This window comes from Oryctolagus cuniculus, chromosome 19, assembly GCF_051225735.1.
Source record: "Oryctolagus cuniculus isolate XC-2025 breed Fujian yellow rabbit chromosome 19, ASM5122573v1, whole genome shotgun sequence".
In the NCBI taxonomy this organism is placed as follows: domain Eukaryota; kingdom Metazoa; phylum Chordata; class Mammalia; order Lagomorpha; family Leporidae; genus Oryctolagus; species Oryctolagus cuniculus.
In genome coordinates, this window is record NC_142885.1 from 49,674,762 (window position 1) to 49,691,594 (window position 16,833).

At 51.2% G+C, this 16,833-nt stretch overlaps 1 protein-coding gene across 9 annotated transcripts in view; it reads right to left on the bottom strand.

The window, feature by feature from the left end:
* The window catches only part of KATNIP (katanin interacting protein), a 185,029-nt gene that overhangs the window by 89,958 nt on the left and 78,238 nt on the right, over positions 1 to 16,833 (bottom strand). For all 9 annotated transcript variants that reach the window (XM_089320844.1, XM_089320843.1, XM_051847546.3 and 6 more), the window contains one exon: positions 10,873 to 11,004. In XM_089320844.1, the coding sequence (XP_089176970.1) occupies positions 10,873 to 11,004 (132 nt within the window). The remainder of the gene's footprint in view (positions 1 to 10,872; positions 11,005 to 16,833) is intronic.

Consider the following 16,833-nt stretch of genomic DNA (forward strand, 5'->3'; position numbering starts at 1 on the left):
CCAAACGGCCGCAACGGGCAGAGGTGGGCTGATTTGGAGCCAGGAGCCAAGAGCTTCTTCTGGGTCACCCACGCTGGGGCAGGGCCCAAGCACTTGGGCCATCTTCTACTGATTTCCCAGGTTAGCAGAGTAGCCAGGGCTCAAACCGGCACCCATATGGGATGCCAGCACCAAAGACAGAGGCTTAACCTACTACACCACAGAACTAACCCAATAAGTAAATTTTAAAAGTTCCATAGTTCCCCCATACATGGGTGATGTGTTCCAAGACCCCCAGTGGATCTCTTTAAACTACCAAACTCTATATATACTATATTTCTCCTTATATATACATACCCAAGATAAAGCGTAATTTATAAATTAGGCACAAATAAGAGATTAATACAGCAACTAACAATCAAATAGAACAACTATAACGATATGCAGTAATAACAGTTCTGTGAATGTGCTTTCTCTTGCATGTGCTATACCCCAGTGGTCAATCTGATAACTGAGACGGCCACCAAGGAGTAACAGATGGGCAGCACAGACATCGTGGATGTGTGGACAAAGGGATGATCCCCACCCACCCACCAGGCGGGACAGAAGGGGACAGTGTGAGTTCTTATCCTGCTACTCAGAACAGCATGCAACTGAAAACTGATGAATTGTTTATTTCTGGAATGTTCCATGTATTATTTTCAAACCTCAGCTGACCTCAGATAACTGGAACCACGGAAAGTGAAACCACAGATAAGACAGAAATCACTGTAGCTTGAAGTCATTTAGTCTTTTCTTGATACTAATGGTCAGTGTTTTGTGTAGAAGTTGACCTATAGTGAGATGTTATCAACAGCAATTTTTTTTTCTTGTCTATGTTTTTCTGTGACTTCCTCTCCCACCTGAATTTCCAGAAGTGTAGGATATGGTTCCAAAGAGCAGGGCAGACCCTGCCCCCAATCCTCCCGGGTGAACCTCTGTGGATCTGTGTTGTTTTCACACTTTTTAGTCATCTTAATTTGGCATGAAGTGGAAGAGTTGTTAACTTTGATTTCTAACATCTTTCTTCTGTAGTTCCCCAAATTCAAGCCACAGAGTTCAAAGTATTCAGAAAATGTTCCTTCCATGTGAGGTGTGCTCTAATCTTCAGGCTGCTGGATCAGAATCCCTGGCAGTTCTTTTGTCAAAAAACGTGTTACCTTTTAGACGCCAATTCTGTTAGCTCAAAAACCAGCCTAAAATATGCAGCATTAAAATTTTTATTTATTTTTATTTTATTTGAAGACAGAGAGAGAGAGAGAGAGAGAGAGAGAGAGAGAGGCAGACACATAGAGATCTTCCATCCACTGGTTTACTCCCCAAGTGCCTATAAAAGCTGGGGTTGGGCCAGGCCACAGCCAGGAACAAGGACCTCAATGTAGGTCTCCCCTGGGGGGTAGCAGGGACCAGGCACTGAGCCACCATCTGGTGCCTCCCAGGTGCACACCAGCAGGAAGGTGGAACTGGATGTGGGGGTAGGACTGGAACCACAACTCTCTGGTAAGGGCTGTGGGGGTACCACACAGTGTCTTAAGCACTGTGCCAAACGCTAGGCCCTAAAATGCGCATCTTTAGCAAACATCCCAAGTGGTGCGTGTGTGTTTCAGACCTCTCTTTTCCTTCTAACCGTGGTTCTCGAACACTGCTGCAAAGCCAGTCTCGTGGGAGGGACAGGACAGAGTCCCAGTCAGAACCTCCAAGGGGCAGGCCCGGCATGATCGTGTTTTCCTTGATTGTTTTTTTTGCTCTTGATTTGGAGCTGCTTGTGGATTTCATGCAGTTTGTAAGGAACAATCCGGAGAGGTCCCATCTATCCTCTGCCCAGTTTCTTGTCAGGGTAATGTCTTGTAACAATAGTAGTACATCATCACAACTGGGAAACTGGCATTGATATACATTCCTAGTAGGTGGTTAAACTACGTTTCTCTTCTCACTTGCCTTTTGCCTCTGCTTCTCCTGATATACCTCATTTCTTTAATGTGCTAGTGTTGTGTTTAATTTTACTTATTTATTTGAGAGACACAGAGAGAGAGAGACAGAAAGAGAAATCTCAAACAGTCCAGGGGCTGAAGCCAGAAGCCAAGAATTCAGTCCCTTGTGGGTGGCTGGAACTCAGTCACCTGAGCCACCCTGGTGCCTCCCAAGGTCTGCATTAGCAGGAAGTTGAGTCCAGAGCAGAGCTGCGCCTCTTGGTGCTACAATACGGGATGCAGGCAGGCAACCTCATCTATGTCCTAACTGCTCTGCAAAATGCCTAACCTGCTTTTTTTTCCCTTTCTATTTTGAAACCATGTAAAAGCACAGAAAATTGATCATGATCGTATAATTAACACCCAGACACCCCTAGCTTGCGTTCGCCAATTACCATGTTGCCACATTTGTCCCCTGCTTTCCCCTCTTCCGTGTTATATACATAACCTTCATTCTGACTCATTGACGCATGGCTGCTGACCACACAACCCCTCACGCCTGCACTCTTCAGTGTCCCAAGCACAGGACATTCACTCATCACAAGGCTACCGTTAGGCTTCGCTGACAGTCTGGGGGTCCCCCAGAAGCCCATGAGTTGAAAGCTTGGTCCTAAAGTCTTAGGTAAATGGTCAACGGATTAAGGGGGGAGACTGGATACAATTCTGGAGTCTAAGAGGTGGGCCTTCTAGGAGGTCCTTCGGGTGTGGCCTTGGGAGAGGGCTGGCTATCAGCTGACTTCAGCCTAGCTTCTCTTTCTCTTCCTCACTCCCCACAGGCTCCTCCCTCCATACGTGTTCCACCACTATCAGATGCCACCCTAATGAGGCCCTGAGATCTTGGACTGTGAACGGCCCAAACCGCAAGCTGAAGTGAGCTTTCTTCCTTCCCGAGTAGCTCCTCTCCTGTCTCTAGGTTGTAGTAACAAAAGCTGAGTAATATAGCCATGGTACCATGAATGCATGCAGGAAATGTAATGTTGATGCAGTATCATTTTCAAGGCTTGTGAATTTCGGGAAACCACGCTTCAATGGAGCAATTCCTCCGACCACATTGCAGGAGGGTGAACTCGCTGTACCTACCTTTCATCGGGAGCGGCCCCAAGCCTTTCTCAGGCCTCAGGCCACTGGTGTCTGCAAAGACCCCAGGCCAGTTGGTTTGTAAGTTGTCCTTCAACCTGGGTCTGTCTGTCTGTTTCCTCATCGGGTTTCATTTTTGAAAAACATTTTTCATCTACGTTCTCAGCTATGGCTTCACTGGGGAGCTATTTGGCTAAGGAGAGGTTCCCTCTGTTATGGTTTAAAACACTGTGAAGCCTAACTGATGGATGGCTACCTCTGAGCACCTCACCCTCAGGCAGAAGATCGATAATATTCACAACAGACTGTGGCACAATCTCAAGCAAATGCAGGCCTGGGTCGTTCCCAGCCTGGCACTGCTCATTCCAAGGAACAGGGAATTGTGGCGCCCGGGGCTTCTCTGAGGCCTGGGTGAACAACATCACTTCTCCCTTCTTCGATTTTCTCAAACTGTAACATGGGAATGAAGATACCTAGCATTTTTTTTTTCCTAAAAAAATTTTTTTTATTTATCTATTTGAAAGCCAGAGTTAGAGAGAGAGAGAGAGAGAGAGGGAGAGAAAACCTCCATGTGCTGGTTCACTTCCTAAATGGCTACAACAGCCAAGGCAGAGGAAGGTCAAAGCCAGGAGCCAGGAGTTTCTTCAAGGTCTCCCATGTGGGTTACCTGGGCCATTCTCCAATGCTGTCTCAGGCACATTAGCAGGGAGCTGGATCAGAAGTGGAGCAGCCAGGACATAACCGGCACCCATATGGGATGCCAGCATCGCAGGCCGGTGGCTTAACCTGCTACGCCACGATGCTTGTCCTGATAGTTAGCATTTAACTCACAGGTCTGATGTAGTGATGGATGGTACATCCTCAATGTGGTGCTTAGCACTTAGTACACGTTCATGTACTGTGAGCTCTTACTCTCATTTTTAAAACCATCATGAAGAAAAGGCAACAGACAGAACAGGAGAAATTATTTGTAAACTATACAACTGATAAAGGATTAATAATCAGAGTATATAAAGAGATCAAGAAACTCAAAAACAATAAAGCAAACAACTCAGTTAAGAAATGGGGAAAGGACTTGAATAGGCATTTTTCAAAAGAGGAAATCCAAATGCCCAGCAGACACATGACAAAAAGGTTCAGGATCACAAACTATGAGGGAAATGCAAATCAAAACCACAATGAGGTTTCACCTCACCCCAGTCAGAATGACTTTCATACAGAAATCAACAAACAACAAATGCTGGTGAGGATGTCGGAAAAAGGTACCCTAATCCACTGTTGGTGGGAATATAAACTGGTATAGCCACCATGGAAGACAGTATGGAGATAACTCAGAAATCTGAATATCAACCTACCATATGACCCAGCCATCCCACTCCTGGGAATTTACCCAAGGAACATGAAATCAGCATATGAAAGAGTGATCTGTACCCCCATGTTAATTTCAGCTCAATTTGCAATAGCTAAGACATGGAATCAACCCGAATGCCTATCGATTGAAGATCAGATAAAGAAATTATGGGATATGTACACCATGGAATACTACACAATGGTTAAAAAAAAAAAAAGAAATCCTGTCATTTGCAACAAAATGAATGCAACTGGAAAACATCATACTTAGTGAAATAAGCCAGTGCTAAAAGGACAAATTCCATCTGTTCTCCCTGATCTGTGATAACTAATGGAGCACCTAAAAGGTAATCTACAGAAATGAAATTGACTCTTTGAGATGCAATGACTTTGTATAGCCTTTGTCTCAACTGTTAATGAACAGTTTTTTTCATACTATTTGTCGAACTCTCTACTTAGTATAGAGTTAACCGTATGTGTGTAAAGTGAATTGGAAATAGATCTTAGTGAGGCTGGCACTGTGGCATAAGCAGGTAAAGCTGCTGCCTGCAGCACCAGCATCCCACATGGGCACCAGTTTGAGTCCTGGCTGCTCCACTTCCGATCCAGCTCCCTGCTAATATGCCCGAGAAAGCAGCAGAGGATGGCCCAAGTCCTCGGACCCCTGCATTCACATGGGAGACTGGGAAGAAGCTCCTGGCTCCTGGCTTCTGCTAGCCCAGCCCTGCCCTGCTCCTTGAGGCCATCTGGAGAGTGAACCAATGGATGGAAGATTCTTTGTCTCACCTCTCTCTCTCTCTCTGTAACTCTGCCTTTCAAATAAATAAATAAATCATTAAAAAAGAAAACAAATCTTAGTAAAAAATAAGAATGGGAATAGTAGAGGGAGGAGGAAGAAAGGTGGGAGGGCGGGTATGGTTGGAAGGATCACCATGTTCCTAAAGTTGTATTTATGAAATGCTTGAAGTTTGTATTCTTTAAATCAAAGTTTTCTGGGGGGAAAAAACATTGCCAAAAAAAAAAAAAATCATGTGTTTTAAGTCTTCTGGTGGGCAGGCCAGAGTTTTTTTCTGTTAGAGCCAAATCCTATTGTTAACCTGTGTGGTTGTCACAGAATCTCTTGTGGGGCCCATCTTCTGCCCCAGCAGCTTGGCTATGGGAAAGGTGCTGGCAACTTCCTGCTTAGGATGCTGGAACTCCACCTTACCATTACACCCTGAGAAGTTAAAAGGATCCTTTCTCTGTCCATACTGCTGGGAGGGTCAGGCCCTTGTGGGTTCAGAGGGAGAAATTAAAGTCACAGGGTATGGTGCTGCTGGGCGATTTGGTGCCATAGAGATAAGCACACAGACCTAGGCATGGTAGAAGCAGCCTACTGTCCTGAAGATATGACGGGGGCCTCATTCTTCTTTTGGGGTCCCTGCCTCCTGTCTCTGTCTCCTCACCCTCTGCTCTCACTCCCAAAGGTGACCTGATTGCACTCTTGCTGTCCTGGCGCCACTGCAGGCACAGCTAATACCAGGACCAGGATTCAAACTCATGCCACCAACTCCCAAAACAGCGCTCTGACCCAATGAGCTGCATGATGGTTGGGGGAGTACTGGCATGGAAATATGGCTATGGGATGTTGTCAAGTAAATAAAGTACAATCATCAAATGGCATGGATAGTACAATCCCTTTATATTATGGTAATAATATTTTTTTTACAAAGGTTTTTTTTTACAAAGGGTTATTACATGGTAGTCTCAAATGGCAGAAGTATCCAAGCAATGGAACTGCCTCAAAAGTGGTCCCTCAGGGGTAGGTGTCCCGCACAGTGGTTAAGCTGCTGCTTGGGATGCCTACATCCCATATCAGAGTCCTGAGTTCGAGTCCTAATTCTGCTCTTGATTCCAGCTTCCTGCTCATGTGCACACTGGAAGGCAGCAGGTGATGACTCAAGTACCTCAATCCCTGACACCCACCTGGGAAACCCAGGTGGGAGTTCTGGGATCCTGGATTCAACTTGGCCCAGCTCTGGCTGTTGTGGACATTTGGGAAGCGAACCTGTGAATGGAAGATCTCTTTGTCTCTGCCTTTCAAATCAAACTAAATAGATAGATGAATAAATACAATATTATGAAAAAGCAATCCCTCATTTTTCAAGAATCGCTGTTGAAATGGATGAAGAAGGACAACTGCAGAGATTTGCTACAGGGCCCTGTGGGGTGGGGTGCACTGATCACAGGGGATGGATGCATGGCCCTGAGAACTGTATGCATCTGTAATATCAACGTCGAATGGTGATCATGGGAGGACCCCTGGTCCGCCGGCTCCAGAACCCACACAATGGGAACAGACTCCTGAAGGTTTCCAGGAGACGTCCAGGGGACGGGGGTCACATCTTCCCCTTATTTCTCTTGCTCTCAGATAACTCCACTGGGGGAACATCACGGGACCGGGACATTCCCGGTCGACTTTCCTTAGGTGCAAGGACACCTTTCATTTTTAGTCTGGAGGGTTATAAACCAGCTGACTCACAGTGAGAGCCCCACATCATCCCAGCCCTCGAGCCCTGTGCAACCTGACCCATGCCTGCTTCCCTGGCCGCACCTCCTCTTCCTCACTGTGCCCCCGCTCTGTAACCATGCTGGCCTCCTTGCCAGGGTTCCACCTCGGGCCTCTGCACCTGCTCCTCCCGGGGCCTGGATGCTCTGCTCTGCGTGGCTCACTCTCTCCCTTCTTATGGTCTCTACCACGATATCACCTAAGCTGTCTTTCTTAGAAGTCCCCACCACCTCCTGATCTATACTCATTTACCATCTTTTTACAATTCTTTTATTTTGAAAGGCAGAGACCCAGAAGATATGGACACACACACACACACACACACCAATGCCCACAATGGCTGGGGCTGAGCCAGGCCAAAGAAGCCAGGAGCCAGGAACTCCATCTGGATCTTCCACATGGGTGGCAGGGGCCCAAGGACTTGAGTTCTCACCTGCTCCCTCGCCTTCCAGGGTGCTCGTCAGCAGAAAGCTAGAATCAGGAACAGAGCTTGAACTCAAGACCTGGCACCCTGCTGTGGGATGCAGGTGTCCTAAGTGGCATTTTTTTTTTTTGAAGATTTATTTTATTTATTTGAAAGACAGAGTTACAGAGAAAGGCAAAGCCAGAAAGAGAGAGGAGTCTTCCATGTGCTGGTTTACTCCCCAAATGACTGCAACAGTCAGAGCTGCACTGATCTGAAGCTAGGAGCCAGGAGCTTCTTCCGGGCCTCCCACGCAGGTGCAGGGGCCCAAGCACTTGGGCCATCTTCTGCTTTCCCAGGCCATAGCAGAGAGCTGGATCAGAAGTAGAACAGCCAGGACTCAAACCAGTGCCCATATGGGATGCCGGCACTGCAGGCAGTGGCTTTACCCACTATGCCACAGTGCCAGCCCTTCCTAAGTGGCATTTTAACAGCTGTACCAGATGCCTGCCCCATCATCCGTCTTATCTGCAGCGTCGAGAACTTGGTGGTGGGGACTGTGGCACACCGGAGAACACGTACCTGTCCAAGGGGACACCCGCTCCCCAGCCCCACTCATTGCTATCGTAGAAGAATGTGGCTCCTAAGCTTTCTGATTTTTCAGCGCAAGCCCCCGGCTCAGGCTTTCACATGGCATCTCCTGAGTCTTAAATGTCAGCTAGGAAATCACATCTTTGAAAAGCACCGTGCAGGTCGGCGGGGTGGAGGCCAGGAGAACATGTCTGCAGCACGCAGGTCTGTGAACGCACAGCCACGGGGAAATTGAAGTTCACAGAGGGTCTGATTGAACGCAAAGAGGCCGGTGTGTTTCAACAGCGAGGGTCGGAAGACAAGTACCTACGCGGACACGCATTTCCTATTTCTCCATTGTGGGCTGCACTTGCAAACAGTGAGAGGCGGCTGAGTGTGTGTGCCCACGCTTTCTTTTTCTTTCCCTATTCCATCTGCATCCCTAAAGGCTTCCGCCATCCCCGGAAAACTAGTGTTGCCATTTGCCTCTTTTATTTAGCAGGAAATTTCCAAGGGGAAATGGACTGTGAAGCCTTAAGGAGAGCCCCCTCAAGATGGGGTTTTTGGAAAAAGGGAGAGAAAGAAATACAATCAAGCACTCACAGGGAAGAAAATGAAATACTGGCAGAGCAGCAGCCATGCCAATTCTGAGCAGGTGCACAGAGGAACACTAACGGAACCCAGGAGCAGGTGAGGGAGCCTCATGGGGCAGGGAGCCTGGGAGCTTGCATAGGAGGGACTGCGGGCTCCCTGAACAGAAGGTGCTGGATGCCTGGCCGATGGCAGACTGCTACAGCCCCTTGTCTGCAGGGCACACACGCATTCTGGGGTATGGACACGAGGCCGGCACCGCAACAGGTGCAACGTGGCTGAGGATCAGCCTCCCCAACAAACGAAGGCAAACTCACGGCTAAGAGGATAAAAGCAAACTGTGTGTGTGTTGTATGTGTCGTGTGTGTTGTGTGTGTGTGTGTTGTGTGTGTGTGTGTTTTGTGGCAGGAGTTTTTAAGTCAACAAAGACCACAGCTTTTCCTCCTGTTTAATTCCCATTTCACAGTCAGGGCAGAGAAACAAGGACACGGAGTCGTTCCACAGGCAAGGACAAGGACTCTTTTTTTTTTTTTTTTTTTGAGGAAGATGAAAATTTGCAATTTACTCCCAGCCCCCTGGGACCCCCAACATGGAACAACAAGGTGAGGCCCACTTCTCGCCTGGCCCTCCGTCATCAGCAGACATGGCAGTGCAGACACGCCACGGAAAACAGACGCACGCTCCCCAGACCACAGGCCGCTCGCCTGGATGGCCCACTTTCATTCTGTAAAAGCGGTTTGGGGGCATGGAAGCGCCAGGCGGAAGCGAGGCTCGGGCCCTGTGGTGAGGCCATGCAATCTGCCCGTTTCCCAGGGGCCAGCTTAGCAACTTGACCATCACCTGCCATCTTTGGCAAATTGCACCTCTGCATAACCAGGAAGACGATCTACTCGCACACTCTGACTATAAAAGCAATGCTCTCGGGGTGAGTGCCAGGTAACCATCCTCAGGCACCCCTGGTGGGCCCAGCCTCACCTCACTCCACATCCCATTGCTCTCCTATGCCTGCTCCCCAAACGAGCCCAGCCTCACACCCACTACACTTGCTGTTCCCTCTGCCTGGAATTCTTTTCCCATTGCTGCTTCCCAAGCTGCGCTTTCTTACCCATCACCATTCAGCTGAAATGTCGTACCTAGGAGAGGCCCTCCTTCCCTCTCTCCCATACCATCTTACTGTCCTACCTTCCTGAGAACACATCAGTACCTGAAATGATCTCACTGCTTGTTCCTTTGGTTTTCTTTATGGTCTGTCTCCCGTATGGAGAATAAGAATGTAAGTTGTTTAAGAATAAACGTCTCAGCAGTTCTGTCCATTGCTCTGTCTCTGGTGTCTGGGACAGAGCCTGAAGCCCAATAACAGGTGCACGACAGATGCCTGCTCAAGGCAAAACTGGGATACACGAGGGGACTTGCCGAAGTTTGGGGAGGGGTGGGCGTTTAGCCTAGTGGTTAAGGCACAGCGTAGGAGGCCCTCATTCCATGTCGGAGTGCCTGGGTTTGAGCCTGCCTCTGGCTCCTGACTCTAAGCTTCCTGCTATACCTTTCCTGGGGGGTGGCAGGTGACGGTTCAAGTGATTGAGACCCTGCTACCCACACGTGGCTTCAGACTACGATTAGCTTCAGTGGGGCCCTGGTCCCAGCCATTGTGGGCATTTGGGGTGTGAACCAGCAGATGCGCTCTTTCTCTCTCTCTCTCTCTCTCTCTGCTTCTCAAGGAAATAAGTTTTAAAAAGTTTAAAGTGCATGGAAAAATTGAATTGAAAGATGCTTATTTTTTGCATTTTTTTCCTACTCTGTGTTCCCATGAACGTAGGAAGACTCCCTCCTATCACTGCAGTTGAGAGGATACGGCAGTCTGAGTACAATGGGAGTGAGCGGCTGGCAAAGTCACGCACTGACCACGAGGACCCTGAGCCACAGCGATTTGTGCCTGCGTTCTCTGCTGCTCACGGTGGTAACAGTGCACGTCTACATAGGCAGACAGACTGAGCGCAGCTCTGCCTGCTACCTTCCCCCCTAAACTCTGACCGAGGGCGAAGTCACTCCCTCTGGGGAGCCTTCCTGGACGCCAGTCCCCACCTCCCTTCCCCCCATGCTTTGTCCTCACTTCTCAGCTGCACTGTGCCATCGAGGGGCTATGTGGGGCATCAGACCCCAGCCTCACCGACCTGGGGACACCGGGCATCTAGCATCCAGCCCACGTGCTCATCAAAACATGCTGAGATGAACGCAGGAGGGAGGGACCCAGGGGCGAGTGAGGACAACGGCATGAATAACTGATGGAAAGTGTCCCAAGGGCCATCAGAGCCCTGAGCTCACGGCACAAGGCCATGGCCAATCCCTACCTGTGGACGATCCCCAGAAACATCCATGGTCTTGGCATCAGCATCCTCAGTCGACTCAAAATCTTCCGAGTAGTCCACGGGGGGTTCGATGTGGAGCCTCGAGCCGGCTTCTGTTCGGATCTGCACCGATCTCTATGCACAAAAATTGAGACCGCTTCAGAGACCGGGGCAGTGAACGTCTGTGTTCCTCCCAGGGACATGGACTAGCACTGGAGTGGCTGAGCACAGGAGTCTGGTGCAGCTGGGGGTCTCACACAGGCCGGCACCACGGGGGTCGGGCCACCTGGGCTCAGAAGTCTTCACTGCCTCTTACTGGAACTGCCCAAGTATGTGCCGCAGAATTCTTAAAAACAACCTTTCCGGGGCTGGTGCTGTGGTGCAGTGGGTTAAAGCCCTGGCCTACAGTGCTGGTATCCCATACGGGCATCGGTTCTAGTCCCAGCTTCTCCTCTTCCAATCCAGCTCTCTGCTATGGCCTGGGAAGGAAGTGAAAGATGGCCCAAGTCCTTGGGCCCCTGCACTCGCATGGAAGACCTGGAAGAAGCTCCTGGCTCCTGGCTTCAGACTGGCTCAGCTCCAGACATTGCGGCCATCTGGGGAGTGAACCAGTGATGGAAGACCTCTCTCTCTGTCTCTACCTCTCTCTGTAACTCTTTCAAATAAATAAAATAAATCTTTTAAAAAAAAAATCCTTTCCATTTGAGATGATCAGGCCTTTGGGAAGCATTCAGCTTCTCAAAAAGGGCCTTGTGAGCAAGTGACTTTGGAACGCCCTGGCCCCCGCTTACACACACCGCATATCCTAACACGGAAACACGGCAGGGAGCACTTCCCAAAGCGTTTGGGCTATGGAAACTGTATGGTGGGCCCTTTCTTCCTTCTACCACCCTTTGGATCATTCTTTTTGGAACAAACTCTCTGGCCTGGTGTTACAGGTTGAGGACGTCTCCTCTCCTCAACACGTGCAGATGTTTAAATTCTGATGTCTTAATGTTAATGACAGCTGGATGAAGGGTGGAGGTGAGGGCGTCTCTGGGTCACTGGGGATGTGCCCTTGGAATACTGATCATTTTTTGGGGGCGGCACTTTGGCACAGCAGGTAAGGCTGCTGCCTACAGTACCAGCGTCCCATATGGGTGCCAGTTCAAGTCCTGGCTGTTCCACTTCCAATCCAGCTCTCTGCTGTGGCCTGGGAAGGCAGTGGAAGATGGCCCAAGTCCTTGGGCCCCTGTACCTACATGGGAAACCTCGAGGAAGCTCCTGGTTCCTGGCTTTGGATCGGCTCAGCCATTAATGGTCATTTGGGGAGTGAACCAGCAGATAGAAGACCTCTCTCTCTCTCTTTCTGCCTCTGCTTTTCTGTAATTCTGCCTTTCAAATAAATAAATAAATAATCTTTAAAAAAAAAAAAAAGATCATTTTGTGAGTTCAAGATCAGCCTAGGTTTTGTCTCTCTACTTCCCGGCTCACCCCGTGATCATCGTCCACATCCCCTACGAGCAGCCTATGTGGATGCCAGCCCATGGGGCCTCCTGAGCCTGAACAACAACCTGCAAACCAGAAGCTGAAGTAAACCTTCTCTTTCCCAGGACACTCTTCTGGGCTGCTTTATTTAGAGCAACACAAAGCAGAATTAATATACCTGGTGTGGCAGGCTGCAGGCTGACACCCAATATCCATGTCCCCTTCTCCTCCTGCACTGAGTTCCCAGAATCCCCTGCGGCTGGGCAGGAGCCCCGAGGTGCAGGTGGGAGGCAGGATGGGTGCCTGTTCTAGGCTGTGCCCTTAAAGGGAAGAGGCTGGGCTCCCCTGGCCCTGGATGGAGGAGGCAGTGAGCTGTCCGGGGCTGTGGGGAGGGAGGGATATCTGGAAGATGCCACGGCACAGAGTTGGTGCCTGGCTTCTCCCATGATCTCTGGGCTGCCTGTTCCTGCCTCAGCCATGTCCTGCCAGAGACAAGAGCTTCTGTGCTGCTCAAGCCTGCGTGACCGGGGCCCTGCTGTGAGAGCAGCCAGGCCTGTGCCCTCGTGGAGACAGGCAGAGTCCTCTGTGATACAGCCCATGGCCCCACTTCTGATTCCTGGGCACGCACTCGCACACCTGGCAATTGGGCCAAACAGAACCACCTGCAGCCGAGGAGCACGCATCAGGAAATACCTCCACTTCCCCCCCAACCCCGACTCAGAGCCCATGTGTGGCCCAAGCATGGGAGTGAGAGTCAGGTCTGGCTGATCAGCCCATCCACCTCTCACAACAGGCCCTAGCCTGCGGATACCGAGATGGGCCTGGAGCCAAGGCAGCCAAGGAGGATGGCCCTGGGACTCCTGCTAGAGCCATGGGGAGGAGCTCTCTGCTGTAGGAGTGGTAAGATAAAGTGTGCCAGCAGCTGCTAAGGGCCGTCCTGTCCTAACACAGAGAGGAAAGGAGCTGACAGGCTGGAGTGGACTTCTGATGAATTTGTGTAGATGCCCTGGATCCAGCTGCACCTGAAGCAAGCCCAGTGAAACTTTCTCTTTGGCTTAGACCAACATAAACAGCAATTATGTTCCTTCTGACAGTCTTGACCCTCACCTGTGCCCTAACCTCTCCGACCCCTGTGCTTTTGCTCATGCTGTTCACCCAATTTGAATGCCCTTCTCCCAAATCTCTTCCATGTACCCAAATCCTAGGTAAGTTTGGAGACAGCGCTCTCTGCCCATGTAATAGCTGTCCAGTGCCTGATTCTGTGGAGGTGGCAAGATGCCTGAGGACAAGGAAGAAAGCCACATTTCAGGGTGGCCTGGAGGAAAAACAGAGGAAGCCTGGGTTCCTGTCAGCGCCAACCACCCGTCTCCTACAGGCCGCCTGCCTCCACACGGCAGTCTGAGCAGTCATGGTTACTTATAGGGGAACTCAAGCCCAGTGACACTCCTGTGGCTGTGTCACAGTGGGCCATGCATGAAGAGCCTGAGATCTAACCTCAGGCAGACTGGCTCAGTTCCCAGAACCCTGAGGCTAACTCCCTGTATGACCTAGGCAGGGCAGGTCCCCTGACACCCCAGGCACCAGCTTCCGCATGTGCCGAAGTGGCATTCACACATGTGCCAACAGCTCTGCACAGGTGCCCGGACCTCCCCCCACCCCAGAAGGGGACACATTTCCTCCAACATGGACCCTAAAAGCAAGCCAATGACATCATCCACTCATCAGCTGCAGAAACTGCTGCGTGTTCCCAGGCTGGAGGCAAATCTGGCTGTGAGCAGGGCCCGGACTGGTGTGGGGTGAGCACGGTGCCCAGGGGGTGCTACTGGAAATGGCCTCACTCTTGGGTGCCAACATGCATGTGTGCAAATCTGACTACGAGACCCCTTCAGGTCTGCGCTGGGCACCTGCCTTCCCCGTGCTTGTCCTGGTCCTGTGGCTGAGCAGTAGAAGACACAGAGCCCGAGTCCTGACTCCAGACCCCAAGTTCAAGGCAAGTCAGGTGGTGCTTTCCCCTGCGGCCCTGGCGAGACCCTTCTGCCCCGTGTGAGGTTCAGCTTCCCCACATGCTTAGGAAATGTAGTGTGTTGGAGCCTTATGGCCCCACACGACCTGCAACTCAGGTCAGGGCTCCCTTCTTCAAATTCATTCATTCATTATACATATTTGAGGGGTAGAGAGATAGGCAGCAAAAGATCTCCCATCTGCTGGTTTAATCCCCAAATGCCCTGGGCCAGCCAGGAGCCCAGAACTCCATCCGGGTCTCTCACATGGGTGGCAGGGACCCAAGTACTTGGGTCAGCACCTGCTGTCTCCCAGAGTGCACATTAGGAGGAACCTGGATGGGAAGCAGAGTCGGGACTTGAACCAGACATGGCAACACAGGACGTGAGCAACCCAGCTGGTGGCTTAACCCCTGCGCCAAACGTCCACGGAGTGATCCAAGCTCATGCTGTGCCACGCCTCCTGCTCCCCTCAGTGCTGCCACTGCAGCTGCCACGTCACCCAATACTCCACGGTGCATTCGCTCACGACACACCCCCAGGGGAAAATGAGGCCCGAGGACATTAGGCTCTCGTCCAAGGTCGCCCAGCTAAGAAGCCATGCAGCCTAGCGTTAAACCCCAGTGGCGTGGCTCTAGAGGCCAGACAACCTACCAGGACTGGCCAGCTTTTCCTGTAAATGGCTGGAGAGTACACATCTCATACTCTGCCAGTGTGTGCTCGCTGCTGTAATACTCAACTGTCCCACTGTAGCTCAAACACAGCCCCAGACAGAGCCGAAACAAACGGGCTGGCCGGGTTCCAATCACACTTGATGTACAAGAACAGGCTGAGACCGGATTCGGCCCAGGGACTGCAGTTTGCCAACCAATCCCTGTTCTAAGCAAACACAGGACATTGCCTCAGCAGGCCCGAGAGGGATAAATGTGCCCCACCTGGTGACAGCAGAGACCACGCGGGATTAGAGAATTCCCTGCAAAGATCTGAGATACAGGAGGCAGGCAGCGGGTAAGCTACAGATGACTCAGGGCAAAGAGCTCGGAACGAGAGAGCGACAGGGGCTGGAAAAGCAGCTAGGAAGTCTCTGTTTGCGAACAGGGAGAAGAGGTGCAGAAGGAAGGTACCACTGGATGCTTCCAGAACCTTCCAGAAGCCCCTTTGGTCTCTGAGTGCCCTGTGCCGTTCCCTCTGCCTCCTCCCACCCTGCTGTGCCCTCCTGACCATGTGCTTGGCTGCCCTGGGCTCTGGCACCAAGTGACACATGGCTTTCCCCGGGCTCTGCCCACTCGCTCTCGGAGCCAAGCAAGTGTCAGCAGCAAGGTCTGTGGAGGGAAGCACCCCACAGGGTGCAGGTCCCTGGAGGCTTCCAGGCCAGGACGCTCCTGGAGGCCCCCCGCCTCAGCCAGGATGAAGCGGTAAAGACTCTGACTTCACTGCTGAGATGGACTTCCTGGGACATGTTCAACGAGCGCCCCTCCCTCCTCTGCGGGAACCCCCAGTAATGTCCAAATGCCAGGAACCTTCTGGAGGGGGAGGAGAGAGTGCGAGGAAGAGGAGGGAGGACCTGTAGGTTTGAGCCCAGGTCTAAGGAGGAGCCTGACTCCCCAGCACCAGCCAGTGCCTCGGGTGGGGCCCGGCCCCTCCCGCGGGGTTCTGATCTTTGGTCTAGGAAGGGAGCGGCCTTGACTAGGGCCTTGGGACTTGTGAAAAAGGCAGAATTTCAGTGCCCCTGCCCCCTCGCCTTAGGAGTCAGCAGGTGCATTTTAACAAGAATGGACACCACTGTGTCTGGCTGTCTGGCACGCAATGCCCTATGTCCTAGGAAAAACACCCTGCTCTTCTGGGAAATCCTCTCCTCACTCCTTGGCCCACTAATCCAAGTGGAACTGAGTTTCCTCCCAGGGGCGGATGGAACTGTGATGCAGGCCTGGTCAATCAGAGCATGGTTTATGGTGACTGGTTCAGGGGAACCCAAGAAAGGCAACAGCGGGCGACAGATCGGAAGCGGGAGCTTCTGGTAACTCCTGGTATTCCACGGGGCACAGGAGGAAAAGCAGAGCTGAAACAATGTGTCCCATGACATGGTCTGAGCCGCTGGGCCCAGCCACAGCTGAACATAGGAGAGCAAGTCATGGAACTGTGATGGGGCCAGGCAGTGGGCGCAGCTAAGACGATGCCTGGGAAGCCTGCGTCCCATGTCAGAGCACCTGCTTTGCACCCAGGCCTCTCCACTTCCCATCACAGCTTCCAACTAACATGCACCCTGGGAGGCAGCTTGTGAGGACTCAAAGGCTTGGGTCCCTGCCACCCACGTAGGAGACCCGGATGGAGTTCCAGGCTCCAGTCTGTAGCCTGGCTCAGAATCAGGGGATGGATGATCTCTGTTTCTCTCTCTCTCTGTCTTTCCCTTACAATGAAAATAAATTTGAGAGAGATAGACATAGAGAGAGAGAGAGAGAGAGAGAGTTGGGAAGAAGACAGCTTTGCCTCTGATTTG